The following is a 25298-nucleotide window of genomic DNA, read 5'->3' as shown; positions in this document are numbered from 1 at the left end:
GGCCACAGCCACAGGAGCCCCGGGCCCTCGCTGCACAGGAGAAGAGGTTGCCAGCCTGCTCCCCCAGACCTGGTACCTTTAGACTGGTTACCCTCCTGCCCTCTTCTGGGGTCTGGGCTTCCCCCCAAGCCCTGGCTCCCCTGGAGGTGCCACCTCTGTCCCTCTGGTCATTCTCTGCACCAGGCGCTTCTCAGGTCAGGGTATCCCCCGCCCCTCCGGGCTGCCTATGCCCCGCGGTCCTGTCTTCACCCAAGCCCAGAATCCCTGTGCCTGTCTCGTCCTTCCCTGCCCCCCACTGCCACCCAAGGAGGAGACCCCAGCCCGAGACGCCTCCTCCTCTTGAGCGTGAAATTGCAGCCGCAGGCGCGCTGAACACCCCCTGGGCCCCCTCCCGCACGCCCCCGGCCGGCCCAGCCCCCTGCACCTGCCTCTGTGCCTCCAACAGGTGCCCGGGCACTGCGCTGCCGGCGGGGCGGCGGCGGCCAGCGAGGAGAGCGCCGAGTCCGGCTGTGCGAGCCGCCGGGGGAGCCCGAGCCGCGAAAGTGCGGGAGGAGGCGGAGGGGGCTGAGCGCGGGGAAGCGCCGAGGCCGCCGGCGCCGGCAGCGGGGGGCGGGGCGCGCGGCCGGGCCGGGGAGGGGGCGGGACGCGGGCTCACCCCCGCCGGGCCCCCACGGCCGTGCCCACGTGGGCGAGCGCACACGCATGCACCAGCCTGCACGCGCGCTCGCACACTCACCGGAGAACTTCGCAGACGCAAACACACGCGGGCTTCCTGCGCCACCGGGAAGGCGCAGGGAGAGCGCTCGGGGTTGGGGTTGGGGGAGCGGGTGAGGACAGCAGGGACGGGTTTCCCCAACTCGTCCCGGGAGACCCTGGCCGCCGCCCACCCGAGCGCTCCGAGTCCTCAGAGCCGCCCTCCCCTCCTGGGGCTCCCGGGCCCGACCACCGGCCTTGTTGCCATGGCAACGCCGGCTCATCTATCCCCCACCCCACCCCACCGCACCCCACCCGCACAGCTTCACGCCCTTCCCTCCAAGCAAAGGGCGCTTGGAGGAGGGAGGAGGGCGTTGGTCCCCCCCAATCCCAGGGCCCGTAGGGGCGGGGCTTAGAGATCCGCAGTGACTTGGATCCGGTCGGCCCGCCGCTGCTGGGCCTGGGCTCTGCGGGGTCTTCCAGGAGGGTTGGGGGAACCTCACTGTCCAAGGGAGAAGTCAGGAGTCCCAGGCTACCGTTTCCCCAACGTGTCCTCTTTGGCCACTCCCCAGGGGCCAGTGCCCCCTCTCAGGGATGGCATCTCCTTGGAGAACCCCACACCAGCAGCAGCCCTTATCAATAACTCAGTGTCCCCGCCCCTCTCACCTGGACCCTGCCCCACACCTGCCATCCATGGCCCCTCACCCTAGCCACTTTTGATCTTGACTCCAGTTTGACCTGGCTGTGATCTTCAAGGCCTTTTAGCTGCCCACGCTGGCTCCCAGGCTTCCCCACACAATTGCTGGAAGTTCCTAGACATCCACCAACCTTTTAGAGCTCCACACCTTGGTTCCCAAAGGCTCCTCAACCTGAGACACCTTCCTTTCCTTCAGGGGTCATCTCAGGCCACCTCCTCCTAGGAGCCTGCCTGCAGCAGGCAAGCTCGGCTTGCCTGGTTCTGGCTTCGTTGCTCCCTGCCTGTTGACATGTCTGTCTCCCCCACCAGCCAATAAGCCAGTGGCAGGTTCATCTGAGTCCTCTGGTGCCCCACCCTGGGCCTGGCGCTAAGTCAGCACCGTGGAATGGCAGGGTTGAAAAGGGGGCAATGTGGTTGTGCAACAAGAGTGAATATGCTTATGCACCTGCTGTATACCACCAAGATGAGTCCAGGACACCTGTAACCTCTACTGCAATGTCTGGGTTCCAGGTCCAGCCTCCTGCAGATGCGCATCCCGGGAGGCAGTAGGTGGTGGCTTGAGTACTTGGGTCCTTGCCACCCATGGAGGAGACCCAGATTTGAGGTCACAGCCCCCGCCTCAGCCTGAAACAGCCCCAGCTGTTTTTGGCATTTGGGGAATGGACTAGCAGACGGAAGCTCACCCTCTGTGTTTCAAATAAAATCTTATATTAAAAGGCAAAAATGACACATAAAGGGTGTCAGCGCGGTAGCCTAGAGGCTAAAGTTCTTGCCTAGGAACATGCTGGGATCCCATATGGGGCACCAGTTCTAATTCCTGCCCCGCTTCCCATCCTGCTCCCTGCTTGTGGCCTGGGAAAGCAGTCAAGGACAGCCCAAAGCTTAGAACCCTGTACCCACATGGGAAACCCAGAAGAAGCTCCTGGCTCCTGGCTTCGGATCAGCTCAGTTCCGGCCACTGGGCTCACTTGGGGAGTGAATCAACAGACGAATGATCTTCCTTTCTGTCTCTCCTCCTCTCTGTATATCTGACTTTCCAATAAAAAATAAATGTCTTTTAAAAAAAAAATGGCACACAGAGAGAAAAAACTTTGTGTGTCTGCTGGTTTACAACCCAAATGCGCACAATAGCCGGGTCAGTGTGGTCTCCCACCTGTGCAGGCAGCAACCCAAGGCCTTGGAACACTGCTTTCCCAGCGCATTATCAGGGAGCTGGATTGGATGTAGGCACCCCTTGGGACTTGAACCATCTCTACAACATGGCATGTCCCAAGCAGTGACTTAATTGCTGTAATTGCTGTGCCAAGCCCCCACCCCCGCTGCAGGATTTGAAGCAGCAGAAGCACAGGCCTCCTTCCAATTTGTGCTGACGGAGGGCTGGGCAACGGGTCACAGGGAGTGAGCGCACGTGTGGATGTGGCTGACCCAACCCGAAGGCTGAGGCTGCAAACTCAGTGAGACACACGTGAAGAGAGAACGCAAAGCAGGGGTGGGGTGGGGGGATTGGAGATGGATGTGGAAGCAGAGCGAACAGCTCTTACTATGGGGCTTGCCAAGGAGGAAGCAGGGACAGAGCTGGCTCTGTGTGCGTGTGTGCGTGTGTGTGTGTGTGCGTGTGTGCGTGTGTGTGTGTGCCTGATGAGCCCGTTCGCTGAGATGAAGAGACAGCAGAGGGAGCGGGCTGAGGAGTCGGGCCCCACGTGGGTGGCACGGGCATCTGGGATGTTCTTAGATTGACACATGCAGACAGGCACAGGAAATGGGATCTGGGGGTCTGTAGCTCGGGGGAGCGAGGTCTGGGCTGGAAATATACATTTGTGGTGAGTCACCAGCCTATAGCTGGTATTTAAAGCCAGGAGGCTGGGTGAGATCACCTTGGGAGGAAGAATATAGATCCAAGGCCAGGTCCACGGCTGAGCTGGCGGTAGGAGGAGGGGGTGGAGCAGCCCCGGGGACTGAGGAGTGTTGCTGTCCTGTGGGAGTGAGGGTTGGGTGCACCCTGTGCTGGACAGAAGCCATGCAAAGGAAAGGGAGCATCAAAAAGATGCCATTGGTGGGGCTGGTGCTGTGGCATAACCTATTCAACTGCTGCCTGCAGCACAAAAGTCCCATATGGGCACTGGTTCAAGTACTGGCTGTTACATTTCCGATCCAACTCCTTGCTAATGTGCCTGGGAAAGCAGCAGCGAATGGTCTAAGTATGTGAGCCCCTGCTACCCATAAGGAATATCTGGATGGAGCTTCTGGCTCCTGGTTTTAGCTTGGCCCAACCTTGACCTTTGCAGCCACTTGGGGCATGCACCAGTAAATGGAAGATCTCTCTCTCTCTCTCTCTCTCTCTCTCTCCCTTCTCTGTCTCTGTGTAACTCGGTTTCTGTCTGTAACTCTGCCTTTCAAAGAACCTTGCAGCTGTGTAGGAGGCCTGGAAGAAGCTCCTGGCTTCTGATTGTCCCAGCTCTGGCCATTGCAGCCTTTTGGGGAATGAGAGTGATCTTTCTGTTTCTCGCTCTCTCTGTAAATCCAATCTACTTTTCCAATAAAGAAGAAGAGCCAGGCCCGTGCAGTAGCCTAAAGGCTGAAGTCCTCGTCTTATACATGCTGGGATCCCCTCTGGGTATGGGTTCATGTCCCAGCTCCACTTCCTTTCTAGCTCCCTGATTATGAGTGGGGAAAGCAGTCAAGGATGGCTCAAGGCCTTAGGACCCTGCACCCAGGTGAGAGACCCAGAAGAGGCTCCTGGCTCCTGGCTCCTGGCTTTGTATCTGCTCAGCTCTGGCCCGTGTGGCCACTTGGAAGTGGACCAGAGGATGGAAGATCTTTATTTCTCCTCTCTGTACATCGGACTTTCAAATAAAAATAAATAAGTCAAAGGTGGCTTCCGTGGCGCAGCGGAGGCCAAATCAGAGCCATAGCTGTAGAAGACGCGGAAAGGGAGGCTGCGGAGGTGCCAGTTACAGCCATGTAACCCCACAGGTTCTCACCCTGTGAGCCGGAGATTGGTTTGTTTTGTCTGAAAGGCAGAACCTCCAAAAGAGGCAAAGAAGCAGAAATCTTATATCTGCTGGTTCATTCCCCAAACAACCACAACCACCAGGGCTGGATCAGGTTGAAGCCAGGAGCCTGGAACTCCATCTGGGTCTCCCACACGGCTACAGCATTTGGGCCATGATCTGCTGCCCGCCAAAGTACATGAGCAGGTGCTTTAGCAGGAAGTTTGATTGCAAGGGCAGGCGCTAGGACTGGAGCCGGTACTCTGATGAGGGAGGCCAGCATTGCAAGCAGCAGCTTAATCCACTGTGCCACACAACCAGCCCTTTGGCTTGGTGGCTTCTGGCCAAGTCATAAACAGAGTCCAGCTCAGCATGTAGCATGAGGCCAATATGTTAATTGAGGGTTGGTTGGCGGATAATTCCCTACGCGAGTGGAAAGGGCCTTTCCCAGCAGAGTGCAGCTGTGTGTGTGTGTGTGTGTGTATAAAGGTTTTTATTTGCAAACCAGAATTACAGAGATGGAGGGAGCTCTAATTTCCTAGCCACAACAGGTGGGGGCTGGATCACTTTGAAGCCAGGAGCTTCTTCTGGGTCTCCCACGCAGGTGCAGGGTCCCAAGGCTTTGAGTCATCCTTCACTGCTTTCGCAGGCCATAATCAAGGCACTGGATAGAAAGTGTGGAGCAGCTGGGACTTGAACTAGCACCTACACGGGATCCCAGCATGTGGTAGTTGAACCAGAGCGCTGGCCCCCAGCTGTGTGTACTCTATCCAGGCAACTGTGGAAGCTCCCAAATCCACCTGCTCCCAGCAATGGAATCTGAAGAGAATCTGCTGGCAGGCCTGAGGTCGGGATGGAGTCAGGGACACACACCCACACCCACACACCCACACACCCACACACACACACACACACACACACACACACACACCCACACACACACACACACACACACACACACACACACACACACACACACACACACACACACGAGCCTGTGCCCTGCTACTTTTAAGATTTTATTTATTTGAAAGATACAGAGATTTCCATCAGTTGGCACACGTGCTAACGGGTGCTAATGATTAGGGCTATGCCAAACAGAAGCCAGAACTCCATCCGAGTCTCCCAGGGGAGCGCCAGGGCACATGGGCCCTCTCCATTGCTGTCTCAGGCTGGATCAGAAGCAGCACAGCCAGGAAGAACTCGAACCAGCATGCAGTAGGCCACAGCCCAGCCTGCAGTGGCTTCTTTCTGGAGGAGATAGTGCGAAGGAAAGCAACCCACACAAGCCACAAGGGGCCCTGTGAGGGCGGTTTCCCTCTGCCATACCTGCTTCCCCTCTCATTCACCCAACAGAAAGCAAACTGTGGAGGCAAGTGCCGGTAGGTGGCTGCGATCAGGTTCCCTCATATTGCAGGTTCCTGGTGGAGAGCAAGGCAGAGCCTCCACCCCTGTCCTGTGTCTGTCCAGTGTCCTGTCACTGGTCAGTCCCAGGCTTTTGATCAGATGGGCAGGGCCAAAACAAGGAGACCCTGGAGAGTCCTTGGGTTCAGGTGGGCGGGAACTTCTGTGACAGACAGCCCTCCTGCCAATCAAAGGACAGCTACCTCTTAAAAGCTGCGGTGCAGCCACGGGGAATGTATACTACAGCGCTGGGAGGTGACAGCATCGCTGGGACTAGAGGGAAGACAGGATGGCCTGGCGGGGGACACCCACGCGTCACTAAAGGGGAAGCTGAGACACGATGGACAGGGTCTTGGCAGGCCCTGTGGAGGGCCAGGAGACCTGCCCCGGGATGGTGTGGAGCGCTTCCAACTCTGGGGCGAGCTGCCGGTCGCTGACAGCCTCCCCCTGTGGCCGGAGGCGGGCGCGGGGCCTCCGGTGGTCACCGCACCAGCGCGGGCACTGCTGCCACCCAGTGGCACAGCCGGCTGCCTCCCGGCTCCTGGCCCGGACGCTCTTCCGCGGACACCGAAGGACTTGGGAAAAGGAAAGGGGTCACCTCGCGCCCCTGAACGTGGGAGGGGAGTCTCGGGGTGGGAAGCACACACCCCAAATTCCCCAGCACGGGGGCCACTGGCGCCCTGGTCCCACCGAGTTCCACCCCTGTGGAGACCCCTCCATCAGCACCGCCATTAGCATCATCTTCACCCTTCTGCCCTGCGGGCTAGCATGTCCTCTCACCTCACCACCTCAGGGACCCCCGTCGGAATGGCTCCAGGCTGTGACATCACAGAACCCGGCATCCTGAAGCCATCCTGGTCATGAGGCTGCGGCTGTGGGTGCTGGTGTGGCTGTGGCTGACGAGGCTGAGGGCAGGGGAAGCAGGTGGGAAGTGCTGGGCGGCCAGCTGTGGGCGAGGGGCAGCGGCCCCTAGGCACGTGTAGGCCTGTCGTGGCCTTCCTTTCCTGTCCACCCTCCGTCTCCCAGTGCACCGCAGCCTGGGGGTTGCGCAGGGCAGTGCCCCCTCCCCAGCTGTTGTCACAGGCGTCCTTCTGGCTCCCAGCACCCAGGCCAGCTAAGGCGTCCACCCCACGAGCAGTGGGTCCGCTCTTCATAGACAGGCCGGACTTCTTCGACTACCCGGACTCAGACCGAGATAGCCTTCTGGCCGTGGCCCAGTTCATCGGGGAGAAGCCTGTTGTCTTTGTTCCCTCAGGTAGGAGCCACCTTGTGGAATAGCCTCTCACTTCGCCAGGGCATGGAGTGGGCTACCCCTGGCATGGACATGTCAGGCCCAGCAGAGTCAGCGGACCCGTGTCCCCCTCCTTGGCCAGCAGATTCCAGTTCCAGGTTCTTCCACCACATCCTGATGGGCGCCATGGTGGTGGCCTTCTTGTTTCTCCTTTTCCAGTTCTGCACCCACATGTAAGCCCTGCCTCACCTTCCAGGACCCCATATAAGCCACACCCTCCTGCAAGCCCCGCCTTCCCAGGCCTGCCCTGCCCACCTCCCTGCGGACAGCTGAAGCACCCCAAACCACCTCCACCGATCTCCATACCCCACAGGAGCTTCCAGAAAGGGGCCTAAGGAGCCGACGGAGCACCCATGCGCACCCTTCTGTGCCCTGATGAATAACTGGCTTGGCCAGGTTCCTTCCTTCACCACCGCTCCGTGGCCAGCGGAGCCCGGTGGGCACTCAGCTCCAGGGTCCCCGGGATCCCCCATCCCCTCCTCCTGCTCCACCTCCCAAGAACTGGGCCAAGACAGGACAGGGCAGTGGTGGCTGTTGACGGAGATCAACTTTATTAGCGGCTGGGAAAGCACCTCCCAGGCACCCCGTCCCCAGCCCAGAGGACGCCTGGAGAGATGTGTAGCACCAGGGACATGCCAGGGCCCAAGGGCGAAGATGTGCGGCCAGTGGGGAGGGACAGGGCGCCCCTCACCTGCCCCCGGGGATGCTCAGCACTGGGTAGGGGCGGAGGGTAGCAGCCTCTTTCCCCCACCCCACCAAACTAGTTGGAATTCGGACAAATAAATAAGATTTCTCAAGCCAGCCTCCCTGGGAGAGGTGCTGGGGGAGCTGGGAGGCAGTGAGGCCCACGGCTTGGTACAGTGCTTGCCCTCTTTCTGGGTTGCAGCTGAGGGGTGAGGCGGGTGCTGGGCAGCGGGGCCTCCCCACGGTCTCTGATCTTCCCCCTGCCCTGTCTCCCTACACACCCTCCAGCCCCAGCAGGGAGAAGCATGGTCCCTCCTCTCTTCTGCCCAGGGAGTGCATGGGGGAGAGGTCCCCTCTGATCCTGCCTCCTGTCACCCCTGCCCCAGCCCCCTCTCCCGGGGGTCAAGTCCATCTGTGGTCCTGGGGCTGTCAGGGCCAGAGGCGTCGTCCCCCCACGTCCCTTCCCTCCTGCCCGCATCCCACCCCCTTACACGTCAGCCCCAGAGCTCTGTCCCCGCGGAGCAGGGCGGGCAGGGTGCTGCTCTCAGTCGCGGGTCTGGCAGGGCGAGGGCGGCGGGCAGCCCCGGGGCCGGAAGAGGCGGCAGGCCCCGCGGCAGATGAGGAAGAACCAGTAGAGCTGGGGGGCCAGCAGTAGCGCAGCGCCCAGGTTCACGTGCGCGGGCAGGGCCGAGGGCACGGCGAGCAGCGGCAGCCCCGCGTGGCGCCCGTAGGCCCAGTACAAGTAGGGGAACAGCAGCACCCGGCAGCACAGGAAGCTGAGCAGCATGAGGGCGCCGTTGACCTTGTGCAGCAGCGTGTGCTGTCGTTTGTACTGTGGGCACAGAGAGGGCTGCCAGGGGGCGGGGCCGCGCCCAGACACCGCCCCCAGCCCCGCCCCGTACCGCCCGTAACCACGCCCCGGCACAGCCATAGTCCCGCCTCTAGCCCCGCCCCGCTCCGCCTTGTCCGCCGCCCTGAGCGTCCCTGCCGAGAGCGCCCCCGTGTGGCTGTGCCCTCTCTCCGCCCGCAGACGCCCCCTCACCTGGATGAGGATCTTGCCGAGGCACACGAAAGGGGTGCTAACCTCCGCCATCAACATGCAGCCTAGAAAGAAGTCTCCCTTGCCCTGTCGCCACACCTGAGGGGAGGGACCAAGACAGTGAAGGGACAGCCACCTCTGCCCTGCCTCTCCCCCGTCACTCCCCGACCCTCCCACTCTGAGGGTCAGAACGAGTGCACAGCAGCACGAGGGGTGCGGGGGCCGGGGAGCGGGGTGTATGACCTTACCGCATCCCTCCTTGTCACCCCTGAGGGAAAAGGGCACAGCTTCTCCCAGCACAGCAAAGGAGACTCAGAGACACGGGGCAGCACCCCAGCTGGGCAGAGCCCAGCCTTCCTCCAGACGCAGGTGCCTCCTGCCACAGGGGCTGGGGGGTGCCCAGCAAGCCTTCTCTGGCGCTGCACCCTGCTGCCAAGACCCAGGGGTGTCCTCCCAGGGTTCCCGTGGGGGTAGGTGCAGGCAGGAGGGCCGAGGCTCTGGGCCAGCCCGGAGGACTCACCACCGAGAGTGGGAAGCACACCAGCACCATGACGGCGTGGTGCAGCACCATGAGGAACTCCTTGTGCAGGTAGCCGCGCACCACAGCCCAGGTGCTGCCCGCGGCGCGGGCCTCCCCGCCATGCTCTTTGACCTGGTGCTTGTGCCAGTGGCAGAGGAACATGGCGTAGATGTCATAGATGAAGTAGGGCACTGCAAACTGCGTGTAGGCGGAGGACAGCCAGTGTCTGTTGGGCAGAGAGAGATGTTTCAAGGAGGGCCAGTGGCTGGGCAGAGCTGGGCACCCTGGCCAGTCAGATCTCCCGTGGTCTTGGCAAACACCCCCCAAGACACAACTGGACTCTTGAATTCTGGATGATGGTGCCCCTGCCGCTGCTCTGCTCTACGTAGGAGAAAGGGAAAAGAAACTAGAAGGTTCCCACGACCAAAGGCCATTCAAGTGCAAGTGCAGGCGAAGCCTGGAGGACGGTGGCTGCTTGAACATAGGACAACGGTACGAGGAGGGCTGGGGGGGGTTACTGGGGGGGGGAAATCTCCCCTGGCTACTCACTACGCACAGGCCCCAGGCTAAGCCTCTACGGCCCTTGCATGTACAAGGCCCTGGAAGAAGGCAGTTGTTAACTCCACAGAGCAGGTGGAGAAACCAAATCACGGAAGGACCAGGTAACGCAGCCCAAGCCAAACAGAAATCTGGCTGCCTTGAGATCCCTGGAAAATTCAAGAAGCATTAGAGGCTGGTCGTGTTCTTGGTGCCCAGGCTGGCACTGTCTGTGCCGCTTGTTCTGCCCAAGGGAGGCCCCATCTCTTGCTTTTTCAGGTATGGCCAAGCATTAAGGAGAAATTGCTGAGCTGAAGGTGCCAAGAACAGACCAAGCTCTCCCTGCTTGGAGAGTAAACAAAAACGAGAAGGGCATGAATATGCAACATTGCATTTTCCCTCTTGAGTCAGCATCTTGGCACTCTCGTCGAAGCCCTGGAGTCTTGCGAGTGACCACCCCAAGGTGGGGTGTGTGTGGTGGGGGGGAGACCAGCAAGGAAGGGCCCAGCAGGAACTCATCCACCCACCTTGGCAGAGGGGTGGTGGAAAAAGATCTAGTGCAAGGAGATGCTGAGGGGGAAAGTAGAGAACTGGGGTTGGAGCCAGCTGAGGACAGGGGTGTGGCAGGGCAGCTGGAAGAGGTGAGGCGGTCCACCGTCCAGCTGGAGACACACATTGCTACAGCATGGGAAGGACAGGGATTTGGGAGAGAAGAGTGGGGAAGACCTAGCTGGCCCGTGGGCAGTTCCCAACAGGAAGGGCCCAATGAGCCCCCAGCAGCCCTGCTGTGGAGTGAAGCCCTGAGCCAGGGGGAGGAGGCTCAGGAGGGACTGACTGAACTTGGCTGCTCTGTGACTAGTTAAACTGGGCCCCACCCTCCAGCAATTAGGTACTAAGAAGGGGAACAGCTGTTGCTCTGGATTAATCCTTATCCTCCTCTACCTGAGGATTAAAGAGAAGAGAGACAAGAACAGACCTAGTTGGGGTGGGGTTGGGGAGGGAATTCAAGAACCGGAAGGTGACCTATGGGTGTTGAAGGAAGGTAGGACATGCGTGGGCGCCTGGATTCCTCTCGGGCCAGCAGTGGGATGGCCCCGGGGAGAAGGACGTCACCCGGTCGGCTTGGAAGAAAGAATTAAGTGTCCACCACATTTACATCAAGGCATCTGTCCCACATCAACTTAGTTCCTCCTCCTGGCAGCCCATCTGGGAAAGGAGGCGACCTCTAGAGACGAGAAAACTAATGCGTCTACAGGAAAAGAGGGGGTACAGTGCGCATGGAGCACACCTTGGGAGTAGAGCCATCCGCACAACGTCCCCCTGGGACTCAGGGCCACCAGAGGAGGAAAGCAGAGCCCTCAGCTGAGGCACCTGCAACTCACTCCCGTGGGTCCCGTCAGCACCACGGACAGAGCCGGCCGCCCGCTGCTGCTGCCCCACCTCGCAGGCCCTGGGGCCTCTTTGGCAAGCGGCAGGCACTGCAGCAGCTACCAGTGCCAAATTTTGGCCTCTTCACCCTCCCTCCTGCCCCCACTGCGTGACCGTTAGTGGCCTTGTTTGTGTCATCTGTCCTCCAGCTTCTGCCTCGTGCTCTGAGCTGGGGCCGGGCACCTGGATGGTGGGAGGAGGTGAGCCACGCAGCAGCTGGAGGGACACCCCAGGTGGGTGCAGGTTAGAAGTAGGGGCCAAGGGGGGGGCGTGAGGAGGAGGGGAGACAAAGACCATCACCCACTAGGACCCAAGTGGCCGAGCAGTGGCCTGGAACCGCCCCGAGGATCCTCTCAGATCCCCGCTCCTTCTCCCCACTCTGACCTTTAAGGACAACATGGGATAAATTTATCCCTAGGTGTTGAGTTGCAGTCACTGCAGTTAACTTGCTCAGGCCCAAGTTCAGGGCTTAGGGACCACGGACAGAGTTCCCTAGAAGGGGAGTTCTCCCTTACCTTAGCAGCCCGCCCCCCCCCCCGTACCCAGGGTCCGCAGGGTTCAGAGGGCACTTACTGGTCATCTATGATGTGCCTGCAGGAGGTGGAGACAATATACCCAGCAGTGGAGGCCATGATGGCCTGGACGGAGGAGACCAGCCTGGAGGGGCGAGAGGGAGGCAGGTGGGAAGGCAGGCAGGTGGGCTCCAAAGTTCCTCTCTGCCCAGGAAGTGGCTCGACTCCTAGACCTGCTCGCTTCACACAGCCACCCTCACCTACCTCCTCCCCAGGCTGGGCTTGCTGCCCTCTGACACCCCAACCCCTCAGCCGTAGCCATTCACCTGTCCACCCCACACCTCGCTGCCTGCCTTTAGCCTGGCCTCAGTTGTGGATCCCTAGCCCCCCTCTCTCTGGGAAGGGGATCCTGGGAGGGGTGAGGATGAGGTGAGGCAGGGCTGGGCAAAAACCTGGTCCTGGGAGGAAGTGGCAGTTAGACTCAGGGGCTGAGGGAGGGGTGCCCTGTACCTGTCCCCCCTCAGCAGTCCAGTCATCCTGCCACATGCCACTTGTCCCCACCCTGGCCACTCCCCCACTTTCTCTGACTGCGGCCCCCATCCCAGGCTGTACTCTGCCCTGTCCCTTGTTGCTCCAACACTGGCCCCCTGCCTTCTGCCCTAATATCTAACAGGAGCGTCTCAGTGATTGGCCATGCTGGAGGTGGAAGGGGAATGTGGACAGGAGAGAAGGCAGTGTGGATAGTAGACCAGATGGCTGGGTTAGGATGCCGCCTCCCAGGACAGCAAGTGATGCCCTGGGGGCAGGACGGCAGGAGGCTGGGAGTGGACGGCCTTTGCCTCTGACCATTGCAGCAGCTCCTGTCCCCAGAGCACCCAAAGGGACAGGGGACGTGCTGGGGGTCTCTGGCATCTTGGGGCCCCGGAGGGGAAGCAAAGCCCTTTTACCTGGCGGAGACAATCACGGCGTCGGCCTCCCCCCAGCGCGGCTGGGGCAGCCGCTGGAGCGTGTGCTTGGAGAGCAGGAAGAGCCCGGGGAAGACCACCCCCCCGGCCACCATGGGGGTCAGCATGGTGTCTCGGGGCCCGACCAGGGACACAGGAGGGCGGGCCGAGAAGGGACGGGCAGGCCCAGCCTGAGGGAGCGAGTTGGGGAGGGGAAGGGCCGGCACAGCCCCGGGTCTTAGAGGGAGAGCGAGCGAGGGCCAGGGGCACAAAGGGGACAGGGCGGGGACGGGATGGGGCAGGGACAGGATGGGGGCAGGCAGCTGGCCCAGCCCCGGGAGAGGACCGCTGGCCAGAGAGCCGGGAGAGCACCCCCGGAGGATGCCAGGGAGCGAGGGCGCGGGCGAGAGCCGGGGAGAAGGCTGGGGAGGACTGGGCGAGAGGACCGCGAGGGCGCGGGGACGGGAGGAGGGCGCCGCTGGGGGAGGGGCGGGAGGGCCGAGGCAGGTGGGGAGGGGGGGCTTACGTGGAGCAGCGGGGAGGGCCCGAGGAGGCGGGCTGGGGGATGGGGGTGGGACCGGGGTGCCAGCCCCGGGCGGGGGAGGGAGGCAGCACGGCGGGGAGCCCGAGGCGCGGGCGGCCCGGCGAGCGGTCAGCGGTCAACCCCGCTCTCCCGCCGCCGTCGCCGCCGCCTCTCGCTGTGGCCACGGCCCCCGCAACCAGGCGCACATGGCACTACAGGGGGTTGGTGCCCAGCCCCCCGCCCCCCCTGGGCGGAGGGGGAGGGGGAGGGGAAGCCGCCAGCTTGGGGAGGGTGGGGGGAAGGGCGGGGGAACGGTGGCACCGACCAGACACCAAGAAACCGGACCTGCAGCGGCGTCGCCCCATGCAGCTCTGAGCCACAGCCGCGGCTGCGACAGAGATGGGGGGAGCAGGGGGGACAGGGAGGGGAGGCCCTTAAAGAGACAGCAGCTGCGGCAGGCACAGGGGCTGCTAGGGGCAATGAAGGCCAAGGCAGGAGAGCTAGGTCCTGGTGGAGGCAGGTCTGAGGTCCCAGAGGGGCCAGCCTCTGCTTCCCACCCAGTACTCCGCCAACCCCTGCCATGTCCTCCTCTGCCACCACGGGAGTCGCAGCTTGCGGACACCTGGTCCAGCCAGGCAGACAGGATTTCCTGGCACTATCCTCTTGTCGAAGGGAAGGATTGCAACAGGACGCTTTGGCTGGGCACCCATGGGCTTGCCCTCATGGGAGGGAGGGGACCAGCATGCAGGAAGACACAGGAGCCTGGCTCTTCTGCTGCCACCTGTGCCCCGTCCCCAGGTAATGACTGACAGCACAATAGGGGTGAGGGGTGTGTGTGTGTGTGTTGCACCAGCACCCTTGCCACCCAGCCAGTGCCCTGGACACTGGTGGATGCTGCCCAGCCACGTGGTGATGAAGTAGCAGGGACGCCCTCCCTCTAGGAAATCACCCTGTGGAGACTCTGCCCGGCCTCCCGCTGTGCACCTGCCCACCCAGCCATCCTGCACCCCTCATCCCCTCCAGCTTTCCCATTCTCTCCTGCTCTCCTCCCTCTGCCACGGCCCCCAAATAGTCCAGATTTGAAATGGGAAAAGGCCCCCAGGGATTGGCTGTAGCGAGCCCCCTCATTCAACTCCCAGGGCAGTAGGGATCAGTGACCAGGCCAAGGCCACCTGCAGGTCCAAGGTCACCCGCCTAGGGTGGCAGGGGCTCTCCGCACCTCTGCACTCTGCATGCCACCTCCCGTCCAGCTGGGTGCAGCTTCTGCATGATACAGAGCCTACTGCCCTAACTATGGAGTCCAGCTGGCCCCGGACAGACACTGCAACAGCCAACTCCACCAAGGACTCTTCCCCGTCCCAGGTCCACCTCGGGCTCTAAAAGCAGAGCTGGGGGGCTTGGGATTTGCAGTTTTGTGCCGCCCTCTAGTGGCACACTGTGGGAAGGCCCTGGAAAAGTCGCCTAAGGCAGCGGTTAGAGATCGTTCCGGATCAGTCCTGATTAGAGACAGTCCGGATTCAGGCATCATTGGGGGTAGGGATCCAACTTCCTGAGTCTTTTCTCCCTGCTGAGCACAGGGTAAGGCGATTTGTACTGATCTATATTTAAGTCACAGAGGCAGGATAGAATTTACAGGAGAAACAGGTTTCAAAGCTGAGTTGCCACAGCTACGAGCACTGGTTAAGTTGGAAGTCAGGCCTCACTCAGACTGCAGTGGGGAGAGCCCAGGTCGGCCGGGGCTTGGCTCCGCTGGCTCCGCTGGCTCCGCTGGCTGCCCTGCTCCTGATGGGAGCTTGCTTTGTCAACTATGTGGGTGTTCACAAAGTTTCTTCAAAAACTTTGTAGAAAACAGCTTAAAAAAAAAATGAATGACCCTTGTGGCACATCCGCCATTGTGCATCAGCCATGATGCCAGCATCCCATATGGACGCTGGCCACTTCCCACCCAGTTCCCTGCTTGTGACCTGGAAAAGGAGCAGAGGATGGCTCAAGTCCTTGGGAACCTGCACTCATGTGGGAGACCTGGAAGAAGTTCCTGGCTCCTGGCTTTGGATCAGCTCAGTTCCAGCCTTTGCGGCCACTTGGGGAGTGAGTCAGCAGACGGAAGATCTTCCTCTCTCTCTCCCCTCCTCTCTGTATATCTGACTTTCCAATTAAAAAAATCATAATTTATATCATATCATATAATATCATATCACAGGCCAAGATCTTCTGTCTGCTTCTGTTCATTTCCTAAGCAGCCGGAGCTGGGCCAGGCTGGAGCCATCAGCCTAGAGCTCTTTCCTCCAGATCTCTCATGCCAGCACCAGGGACCCACACCCTTGAGCCATTCTCCTCTGCTTTCCCAGGTGCATCAGCAGGGAGCTGGATCGGAAGTGGAGCAGCTCAAACTGGAACTGGCACTCACATGAGATGGTGGTGACACAGTGGCAGCTTCAGCTGAGACAACACAATGCTGGTCATTATGTTTTGTTTTGTTTTTTTAATCTTTTTTTTTTTACAAGGTTTTTAAATTGCCTCCATAAGTCACAAATTTGCTTGTTGAGGACCCAAGCCGGTCCACAAAGCATATTTTATTTGCCAGTATGGTTGTTTTCTTGAGTTCTAAATTCCTCTCCAATGTCCTCAAACGGAGTATGTCCCTCCAGCTCAGGACACACGCCCCCACGCATGGAAATTCGCCCTGTCCTGGCTCATCTGCTTACATAGCATTTCCACAAGGAAAGTGGCTGTTCTTACCAAGCACAATGACAAACGAGGCAGAGGAGGTTGCAGGGGTGCAAGGACAACATGGAAGATTCCGCAGCCTGCACCTTAGGACCCCTAGCCCACCCTCCTCCCATCCCGCCCTTGGCTTCAGCCTTCACTGCTAACCCTTCCTTGAACAGGGGTACTCTCCTAACTCCAGCAGCCCTGACCATGTCCCTCCCGGGGTGGGTGAGGCGAGACACTTTCCTTCCCCTCTTCCTTTGTTTTCTTACTTGGACGCCACCAGGACAGCCTCTGATGTCTCCATCCGCAAACTGGCGAGGTTCTGCAGGGCCCAGCGGAGGGCGGCAAAGCACAGCGGGAAGAAGGCGCAGCCTAGTGCCAACAGCAGGGTCATGCCTGGCTGTGGTGAGGAAGGTAGAGGGCAGTCCCCAGCGGCCTTCAGACCCCACCCCCTCCCCGTGCACCTGTAACCCCGGGCATGCCCCCAGTAGCCCTCTGCTCCAACCCCGTTGGATCCTCTTCATGGATCACTGCGCACCTGAGGGGTGTTTGTTGAAAACCCAATCTGACCAGTTCATTCCTTTGTGCTAGGACAGCTGAGGTTGACCTGCACACCGCCTCTCCCGCTCCAGCCCATCGCAACCTCACACTGTCTTTTTCCTTCGCTCCTGGTATTTCCCTGCCTGTCCTGTAACTCTCCCCAGAACCCCTCACCTTTGCGCCCTCCGCCCCTCTTCCTGGGCACTCACATTTCTCACTTCTGAAGAGCCAAAGTGGGAGAATGACGAGGGAGGGTGGGAAAAGGCAGAAGCAAGCCTTAGCCCATGAAAAGGAAGTGTTAGCAAAAGCCTGGAAACAAATAGCTTTACACCAATATCATTTTTGTCTCCAGAGGCCTCCCCTCCCACCCACTGCCGGGAGGAGAGGAGCCGGGCAGGTGCAGGCAGCAGGTGCGGGATCCCGGCCTGCCATCCTGCATCCCTCAAACGTCCAGGACCGCAGCCTCCTGGGGCGAAAGGAAGGCGTCAAACTGCAAGCCCGCGAGGCTGTGGGGCGGAGGCAGTTGGAGGTGCCAGGGAAAGCCCCTTGTCATTGGTGGGCAGCTGGGAATGTGCCATCCTCCCATTGGTCAACCTTTTGACACAGGCACCCTCTCATTTGCTCCCCTGCTCTGGATGGGGGCCAGGTCGTAGCGCCTTGCTGCCGTATTGGCCAATGAGAATGGCTTGTTGATTTGACGGACAGCTGCGTTTCACGGGTGGAGGTGAAAACCAGGGACCAAGGAAGGAGAGGGGAAAATTCGAATGGGGAGTCCTGGCTTGAAATAGGCAAGAGGGGAAACAGCCAAAAATGGGGCGCCACGGGGTGTGTGGGCCTCAGATTCCACGCACGATCTAAGAAATACACAGTATGTCTATGTTTACATGAAATAGGGGGGTTGGGGTACAATGAGAGCAACTGAACCAAGGGCAGGTGTGAACTGGGGGGCGGTGAGAGACCCCAGTACGCCCCACGGGCATTTGCTGGGCTGTGCACATGCGTGTACGTGTGGAGCCGCAATCCTTTTTATGGTGCATTTGAAGCTAAAACTTTTCCGATTCTAAACAAACACGCCCTCTAATCGCCTGCATAGTAGTGGGTAAGTCCTTTACCCTTGCGCCCAGTGCGGTAGCATGGGCTAGGATCCCATTAGGGCACCGGTTCATGTCCTGGATGCTCCACTTCCCATCCAGCTCCCTGCTTGTGGCCTGAGAAAGCCGTTGAGGACGGCCCAAAACCTTGGGATCCTGCACCTGTGTGGGAAACCTGGGAGAAGTTCCTAGTTCCTGGTTTTAGATCAGCTCAGCTCTGGCTGTTGTGGCCATGTGGGAAGTGAACCAGCAGGTGGAAAATCTTGCTCTCTCCTTCTTTCTCCAAATCTGCTTTTTCAATGAAAATAAAGAAAAGCTTTAAAAAAGAGAGAGAGAAAGAAAAGAAATGAGCCTATATTTTGTTTCTTTCTTTTTCTAATATTTATTTGAGACAAAGACTAAAAGAGTAAGCTCACATGCACCTGCCTGCTGGTTCACTTCTTTACAGCCTGCCACAACGGTTCACTTCTTTACAGCCTGCCAGGCCGGGGCAGGAGCTCAGATGGCAATCCAGGCCTCCCCATGGGTGCAGGGATCCAAGTCCACAGGCCATCACTGCTTCTTCCCAGGGAGTGCATTTACAGGAAACCAATTTCGAGCTGGGATCCGGGCATCTTAAGCAGCATCTGAAGAGCTAAACCCAGTGCTGCCCTGGAAGCAGACACAGCAGGTCTGTGTGGGGCAGGGCTGAGTGCCAGGGTTGAATGAGGCAGGGCTGTGTGAGGCTCAGCTCAAATGTCCTGGGCTGGATTGGAAACCAGGCAGTGTGTTCCATTGACCAATGCCTTAAGGTACAGGGAGAGAGGTGTGGCTCTGTAGCTTACCGTGGAGTGTAGGGTGAGGGCGGGGAAAGAATCCGTGAGCCATGAGCTGGCAGAGGTCAAGTCCAAGTTGCATCGGCATCTGAACCCTCTCCTACATCTTTCTTTCATCACCGATGTCTTCTTTTTTTCAAACGAGATACAGCCAAGGTTTCACAGGTTTCACATCAAAGGAGGAGGGGAACAGAGCGGATCCCCACACGTTTTCACAGCCACCCACAGGAGCTACCTTGCGTGCCCTGACTCAGCCCACACCCACACACAGACGCCCTCCCCCGCGATCCTGAGCATGTCACCGTTTGGGGACATTTCCCAGATAATTCTCCCCCAAACAACTGGCCATGACTCCTGAAACCAATTTCATAATGACCCAAATGGGAGAAGCTGTGGCTTAGCGTAATGATTTTTGACCTTTTTAAAAATTGCTTTTCCCAAACAGACTCTTTTTTAGACTTTTTTTCCCCCTGTAATTGCTGCCCAGCATAAAATTTTAATGACACAGATTTACTGTCCGTCTATTTATGTCTATCTGTGCTGGTCCGTATGTAAGAGCAGTTGGATTGTTTTGTTCTGTCCTCCAAGAACCAATTTCTGCCCTCTTGGGGGCGATATTATCCCAACAGAGAACACATGAGCGTCATCAAACACCGCTTTTCCAGCCACCCTGACAGACACCATGCCGAAATCGGAAGAGATGCTGTCACTCCTGTTTTGTAAAGAGGCAGAGAGTGCTTCAAAAGGTTACCAGAGGAACCTGGTGTGATAGCCTAGTGGCTGAATCCTCACCTTGCATGGGCCAGGATTCTGTATGGGTGCCAGTTCATGTCCTGGCTACTCCACTTCCCATCCAGCTCCCTGCTTGTGGCCTGGGAAAGCAGTGGAGGACAGCCCAAAGCCTTGGGACCCTGCACCCGCACGGGAGACCTGGAAGAAGCTCCTGGCTTCAGATCGGCTCAGTTCTAGCCGTTGTGGTCACTTGAGGAGTAAACCAGCAGATGGAAGATTTTTCTCTATGTTTCTCCTCTCAGTAAATCTGTCTTTTCTTTTTAAAAAGACATTTATTTTTATTGCAAAATCAGATATACAGAGAGAAGGAGGAGACAGAGAAGAAGATCTTCCATCCGATGAGTCACTCCCCAAGTGGCTACAATGGCCCGAGCAGAGCCAATCTGAAGCCAGGAGCCTGGAGCCTCTTCCAAATCTCCCACGTTGGTGCAGTAGCCTAAGCATTTGGACCATCTTCTGCCCCTTTCCCAAGCGTATTAGCAGGGAGTTGGATGGGAAATGGAGCAGCCATGACACAAATGGGCACCCATATGGGATGCTGGTATTGCAGGGGGAGGCATTCCCATGAAAATTTGGTGTATCACCAAGCAGATTGAATTCCATGTGCAGCTTATTTTTCTGTAATATTAATTTCCATACCCTTTTTGCAAGCACCCTGGTGTTAGTGATCCAAGAGTAAAATGGCTGGTAGTTAAAAGAAGAATCTAGAAACTGCCTGAGACCCTGTCTGGGTTCTTATCTTCTCTGTCCTCATTCCCCCACCACATGACGGGCCATGCATCTGCTCCCAAGGAAGGCTTGGGCTTGTGTGTCTGGTTGCTGGCTGCTGCTTACTCTACTTGATCTGACCAAACACTTTTTACAGCATGTCCTATGTGTCGGGTGCCCATCTAAGCTCTTCCGTGGGCTGAGATGCTGCAGTAACATTCTCTGTCCAGAGGAGGGGAGGGGCTGGTAGCTCTTTCAGGGTCCCCGAGTTGAGAAGTGATCCAACTACAGGAACTTTTCAGTGTGGACTTTAAAAGGGAACTCGTCACCGCTACTAAAAATAGAAACCCCTGATCACCTGCGGTACATAGAAAATAACACTTTATACAGCGAATGGAAACAAAGATTTTTAACATTGTAACTATTTGTTAGGCTGCTACTGGGACTGCCCAGTCTGCACTGCACAGGCGGCTCTCTCTCTCTCTCTCTCTGTTAAAAGGAAGAAAGCCAGACATAGATAAGCACTGATAAAAAGGTGTTGAAGGACTTTTGGCAGCAAAATGGGACTTTGTCCCAGGGTGATCACAAGTGTTGTAAGGGAATTGGAAAGAGACTAGCTTTCCCGGCACATGTGTGTGCGTGCTGTCATTGAACCGTACATCACCTAAAGCAAACCACTCAAGGTCAGAAGCACTCCACAGCCTGTGATCATGACAGACTCCTTGTCTGGGCATCCCATAGACCCAGCACTGGCCTGCAGGTGCACAGGTACAGGAGCAGCCTGGGGCCTGGCTCAGTGCAGCTGTTTCTGTAGACCTCAGCCACCGGCTCTCCCTCTTGCAGCCCCACTCCCACGTGAGCGTCCCCATCCCAGGCTATCCAGACCTGCCATCCAGTCCCCTCCACCTGGACTTTACCGTTTCCTATCCCCGGTGGGCTCCTCTGTCCCGACGCTGTTTGGCTCATCATCTCTGCCTGGGTGCCGCGTGGATGGGCGCTGCAGGTACACGGGGCTGCTCTCAGCAGAGGAGGCTGTGAATAAGTAAATGTTAGGCAGCCAGCCGTGGCCTGCTTCCCACCTGATACCCAAGGAAGGGTCCAATTCCCCCAACCCCCACACCACGGCAGCATCCCTGCCAGGGTGTCAGAGCATTTATTATTTAGTGCTTTTATTTGTACTGCCTCAGGTCAGCTACTGTTCAAGCAGTCGCAGCCCCACCCTTTACCTGCATACCAGAAAAAGGCCAGAGGCATAACAGGTGTGATGTAGTCAGATGGCTCAAGGTTCAAGGGCCTTTCTGCCCCAGTTGTCTGGCTGTGTGACATCGGCCCAGTTTCAGAACCTCACTGGGCTTCTGTTGTATGTTCACAAGGTCCCAATCATGGCCAGAGCCCAAAGCCTGCCTCTGCTACTTGCTTCTTGTGTGAGCCTCAGGCTTCTATCTATAACATGGAAACAATAGCATTTCCTCTTCCCAGGGTTGCTGAGACATGTGTGCAAGGCGCAGTTCCTGCTTACATGCATACTCATGAGTGATTGTTTGTCCATCATTACTAATGAGCCCTGGCTCAGGGCTCTATTACATTATGTGTAATCATCACCCCTAGCCCTGCCAACAGAGGACTGAGGCCCAGTGAGCTCCGTTGGCTTCCCCCCAGGGCTTCCCAGAAACGCCAAGGGAGGGAGCACTTAGAACTCCAAAAACCAGCTGGATCCAAAGTTGATTGGGTTGTGCTTTTTTTTTTTTTTTTTTTTAATAACTGGGCCGCAGTTCCTTCATGTCTGTAAAACAGAAATGATGGTTCCTGCCACTGGTGAGGATTAAATAAGGTTTGTGATGAGGCCTCTGTGGATGCTGTGGGGCAGCTCAGCCTCTCCATTCCTCCAGGGAAATTCTCTAAACCCAGATCTCTCCTCTCCATCACTTGGAGCCTCTGCTGGCCAGATCAGGACCAGAGCTGTCAGCGCCCCCTCCCACTCCCCAGGCCTGGGGCTCCCAGGTTCTACCCACCCTCGGATGATGCCTGAATGGCTCCCTTTTCTTCCTTTCCCCTGGGGTCTTGGCTTTGAACTTCAGGTTGCAGGGAAATCTGGTAGAAGTCTGATTGTCCCCCAGCCTCCCACAGATGCGTGATTCGGGTACAAGTGTGGGGCTTGGCAGAGGGAGAGCCCTAATCACCCCTCCCACGCTTTGCCTGGCAGCGAGCTGGCCCTGCACACTGTCCACCCTGCATAATGTATGAGCCCAATAGCAGGAACAGAATACGATCGTCCGTGGCAGTGACTCTGACCGCTGCCAGCCTTGGACGTGGTTGGAGGCCTTGCCAAAGTTGGTGTCACTGAGTTGGCAGGAGACAGGGAGGGAGGGAGGGGAATGTGTGCCTTCTGAAGCCTTCCTGGGACTGGGGGAGGGATTGGCTTTTTCCCAGATTGGTCATTGGGGATGTCCCTGCATCTTAAAATCAGCAGTGATGACAGTGGGGAAAGTTACAGTGCCTGGGAGGGCATTTGGCACTGGCACCTGGCCTGTGTGTGATGGAAGGTGGGAGGGGAGACCTGGGACTTGGGATGGGGGGGACACAGAGTTGGGAAATTTCCATGCTGCTGCTTCTAGCCGTGTGTTGGGGAAACCCTCTCCTCGAGGGGCTGGCCCCTGAGGGTGAGGAGCCCTGAGGAGTGGGACTTCCGGTGGCAAAGCTGGGAGGCAGTGGCTGTATAGGAGGCCGCGTGGGGAGCGTAGGAAGGCCAGACAGAGGTCCTGGTGCCTTCCTAGTCAAGGGTTGGGGTGCTGCCAGAGACAAGCCCAGGAACAGGACCATCCTGAAATGGAGTATTCACAGAATTAAAAGGTGTTCGCTGATGGTCCCCCTGCCTCCCCGCCGAGTCTGGGCTGAGAGCTAGGGTGGGGGCCACGGATGGGAAGCAGGCTGCAACATCCAACTGGAGAATCAACCAAGTGTTACATCATTACCCAGTGCACAGCAGCCATCCCTGTCCCTGGGGTTTGGGAGGACCTCACCCAGCCCAGGCTGTCCACAGGCCTAAGGGAGGAGCAGGGACACGAGGTAGGGTGTTCTAGTCCCGGGGTGCAGCTCTGAGTCCCCCAAGAGCCTGTGCAGAGCCCCTGGCACACACCTATCATGTGTTTGTAAGATTTCCAGCCTGTGACCAGGGACATGGGTGAGGAGTGAGAGGGTGTGTGCATGTAGGGAATGGGAGCAGCGCTCCCAGAAGCTTGGTGTGGACAGATGTAAGATGTTTTGTTTTTATGATTTATTTATTTTCATTGGAAAGGCAAATTTACAGAGAGAACAAAACAGAGATCTTCCATTCTCTGGCTCGCTCCCCAAATGGCCAGAAACCAGGAGCTTCTTCTGGGTCTTGCACACGGGTGCGGGGTCTCAAGGGTTTGGGCCGTCCTGGACTGCTTTCCTAGGCCACAGGCAGGGAGCAGCTGGAAGGGAAGTGGAGCAGCTGGGACACGAATCGGCATCCAAATGGAATCCTGGCGCTTAGAGGTGAAGGATTAGCCAATTGAGCCATTGCATTGGGCTCTGGATGGAGCTCTTGTACCTTGCCCTGGGAGCCCTGGGAAGCTTTTGGAAGTTTACAGATGGAAAAAGAAAAGGAGCAGGATTTGAAAAAAGGTAGTCAAGCTGGAGAAGCGGGAACGGGCTGAGCAAAAAACTGGCTGCCTTTTCTCCCTTTGTTCTGGAGAAGTCACAGAGCAAGTGGGCGTGTGAGGCGGGTGGGGGGTGGGAGTGGTCAGCTCTTGTTTTGTGGCACCCCAGGACCCAGGGCACCTCCCCCGACGTCCAGCACCCAGGATCCGACCAGAGCCGGGTGATGTAGCGAATCAACTATTGTTTGGGTGCCGTCATCCCGTCTTAGTTAAAAAAAAAATCTCGGGGCTATGGAGGATTCAGCGGGAAAAAGCGGGGCGGGAAGGAGGAGTTTGGGGCTCGACGGCTGCCGTAGAGGCCCGCGCTCTGGTCCCCATGGCAGCAGCCAGAAGCGGCAGAAGGCTCCTGGGCGGCGTTGGCGCCAAGGCGATTGGTCCGAGCGCGGCGCGGAATCCGTGAACTGCCCGCGGCCCCCGAGGGTGCAGGTGATGGGGCTGAGGGGGCTGAGGGAGCCTGGGCTGTGGGGACAGCGGAGGGGGGCCGGCCTGGGCCGGATTGGAGCCTGCGAAGAAGGCGCCGCCCTGGGGTCCCTGGATCCCCGACTCCCGCCATGCGGACCAGAGGCTATCGCCAGGACTCAGTTTGCCCAAACGGGAGATGGGAGGAGGAGGTGAGCCTCACACACACTCTGCTGGCCCCTCTCCATCTCTAAGATTCACCCCCTCGCCTTTTTCTTTCTTTCTTTCTTTCTTTCTTTCTTTACAGCTCCAGGACTTGAGTGGTGCTTTTGTATCCCATGGAGGTGAGTCCGACCCACTCCCCACTGCCAGGCCGCTCTCTTTTCATCCAGGACCCACCCTGACGTGGCCCGTCTTCGGCAAACTGGAATGAGAAAGATGCTTTTGACTCACTTTACCCCTTCCAGCCAGGACAAGAACTGTGAGATGGTGCCACCGGTGGGCACCTTTTTGGTCTTAGCTGGCAAGATCCAGGGTAGCTTGCCAAGTGGCCTAGGAGAAGAATCATGGGGTGGGGTACCCAGAGCCCTGGGCATGGATGGGCCAGAGACCTGGGGACAGCACGTTGGGGGCACTACTAGGAACTTAGTGTGGCTGGGGACGTGGGCAGGGAGGGAATCCTGGGCAGGCCTAGGTGTGGGGCTGGGTTAACCTGAAGCCATTGATGGGCTGTAAGGGAGGTTGGTGGGATGGAGGGGCCACACAGGACAGCTGGTGTGGAAAGAGCCAGTTGTGAAGGTGAGAAGGCAATGCAGGATGAGGGATGCTTTCAAGTCCAGGCAGTGTTAGGAGAGAAAGAGCAGGGCGATGAAATGGGAGGAGGGCAGGTTTGGCGATGGGTAGTGTGCTGGGATGTGTCCTGTTGATGCCCTCCCAGCACACCAGCAGGGGGTTCCCCCAGCCACCCCTGGCTCCCTCCCATCTCCCAGCCTCCCTTCCCTCTGTGCTCCTTGCAGGCTTCCTCCAGCCCGTGGAGTCCAACCCCAGCTCCTGTGGGCAGCCCCGCCTTGCTGCTTCCCATCCCCGCCATTGTCTTCATCGCTGTGGGCATCTATTTGTTGTTCTTGGGCCTGGCGCTGCTCACTAGACGCTGCCTGCTGGTGAGGGACTCTGCGAGGGATAAAGGGTGGGACCGGCAGGGAGAGAGGAACCCGTTAAACTGTCCTCTCTTCTGCAAACTCTTCTCCTTCCGGCTTGGTGGGATCAGGGTGGCTCTGTCTTCTGGTCGCCTGCCCC

General features: G+C 58.4%; 2 protein-coding genes across 3 annotated transcripts; one reads left to right on the top strand and one right to left on the bottom strand.

Moving 5' to 3' along the window:
* Positions 1–6644: 6644 nt before the first annotated feature.
* LOC121167975 (fertilization-influencing membrane protein-like) lies at positions 6645–7410 on the top strand. Its single transcript, XM_040997703.1, has 4 exons — positions 6645–6708; positions 6887–7039; positions 7161–7248; positions 7389–7410. The coding sequence occupies exons 1-4, from the start codon at positions 6645–6647 to the stop codon at positions 7408–7410; spliced, it is 327 nt and encodes a 108-aa protein (XP_040853637.1).
* An 893-nt stretch (positions 7411–8303) lies between these two features.
* On the bottom strand, positions 8304–16368 carry LOC121167976 (ceramide synthase). 2 transcript variants are annotated; one of them, XM_040997706.1, is made up of 5 exons: positions 16244–16368; positions 11857–11940; positions 9319–9544; positions 8802–8897; positions 8304–8591 (listed from the first exon to the last, which is right to left on the bottom strand). In XM_040997706.1, exons 1-5 carry the CDS (start codon positions 16366–16368, stop codon positions 8304–8306), a joined length of 819 nt encoding a protein of 272 aa, XP_040853640.1. The 2 variants fall into 2 exon arrangements, with proteins under 2 accessions (XP_040853640.1, XP_040853639.1); XM_040997705.1 differs by lacking the exon at positions 16244–16368 and adding an exon at positions 12743–13038.
* Between the last annotated feature and the right edge of the window lie 8930 nt (positions 16369–25298).

The sequence above is a fragment of the Ochotona curzoniae genome, unplaced genomic scaffold (genome assembly GCF_017591425.1).
Source record: "Ochotona curzoniae isolate NIBS_2020 unplaced genomic scaffold, NIBS_Ocur_1.0 patch436, whole genome shotgun sequence".
In the NCBI taxonomy this organism is placed as follows: Eukaryota; Metazoa; Chordata; class Mammalia; order Lagomorpha; family Ochotonidae; genus Ochotona; species Ochotona curzoniae.
This window is presented reverse-complemented; position numbering and strand designations above follow the sequence as displayed.

Excerpts from the sequence above, each read along its gene's own strand:
- LOC121167975 (XM_040997703.1), top strand. The coding sequence starts at position 6,645 with ATGAGGCTGCGGCTGTGGGTGCTGGTGTGGCTGTGGCTGACGAGGCTG. Across the intron at positions 6,709-6,886 it reads GCTGAGGGCAGGGGAAGCAG|CACCCAGGCCAGCTAAGGCG; the intron begins GTGGGAAGTGCT and ends TCTGGCTCCCAG. Across the intron at positions 7,249-7,388 it reads TTCCAGTTCTGCACCCACAT|GAGCTTCCAGAAAGGGGCCT; the intron begins GTAAGCCCTGCC and ends CATACCCCACAG.
- LOC121167976 (XM_040997706.1), bottom strand. The coding sequence starts at position 16,368 with ATGACCCTGCTGTTGGCACTAGGCTGCGCCTTCTTCCCGCTGTGCTTT. Across the intron at positions 8,898-9,318 it reads TGTGCTTCCCACTCTCGGTG|GTGTGGCGACAGGGCAAGGG; the intron begins GTGAGTCCTCCG and ends CCCTCCCCTCAG. Across the intron at positions 8,592-8,801 it reads TCGGCAAGATCCTCATCCAG|TACAAACGACAGCACACGCT; the intron begins GTGAGGGGGCGT and ends CTGTGCCCACAG.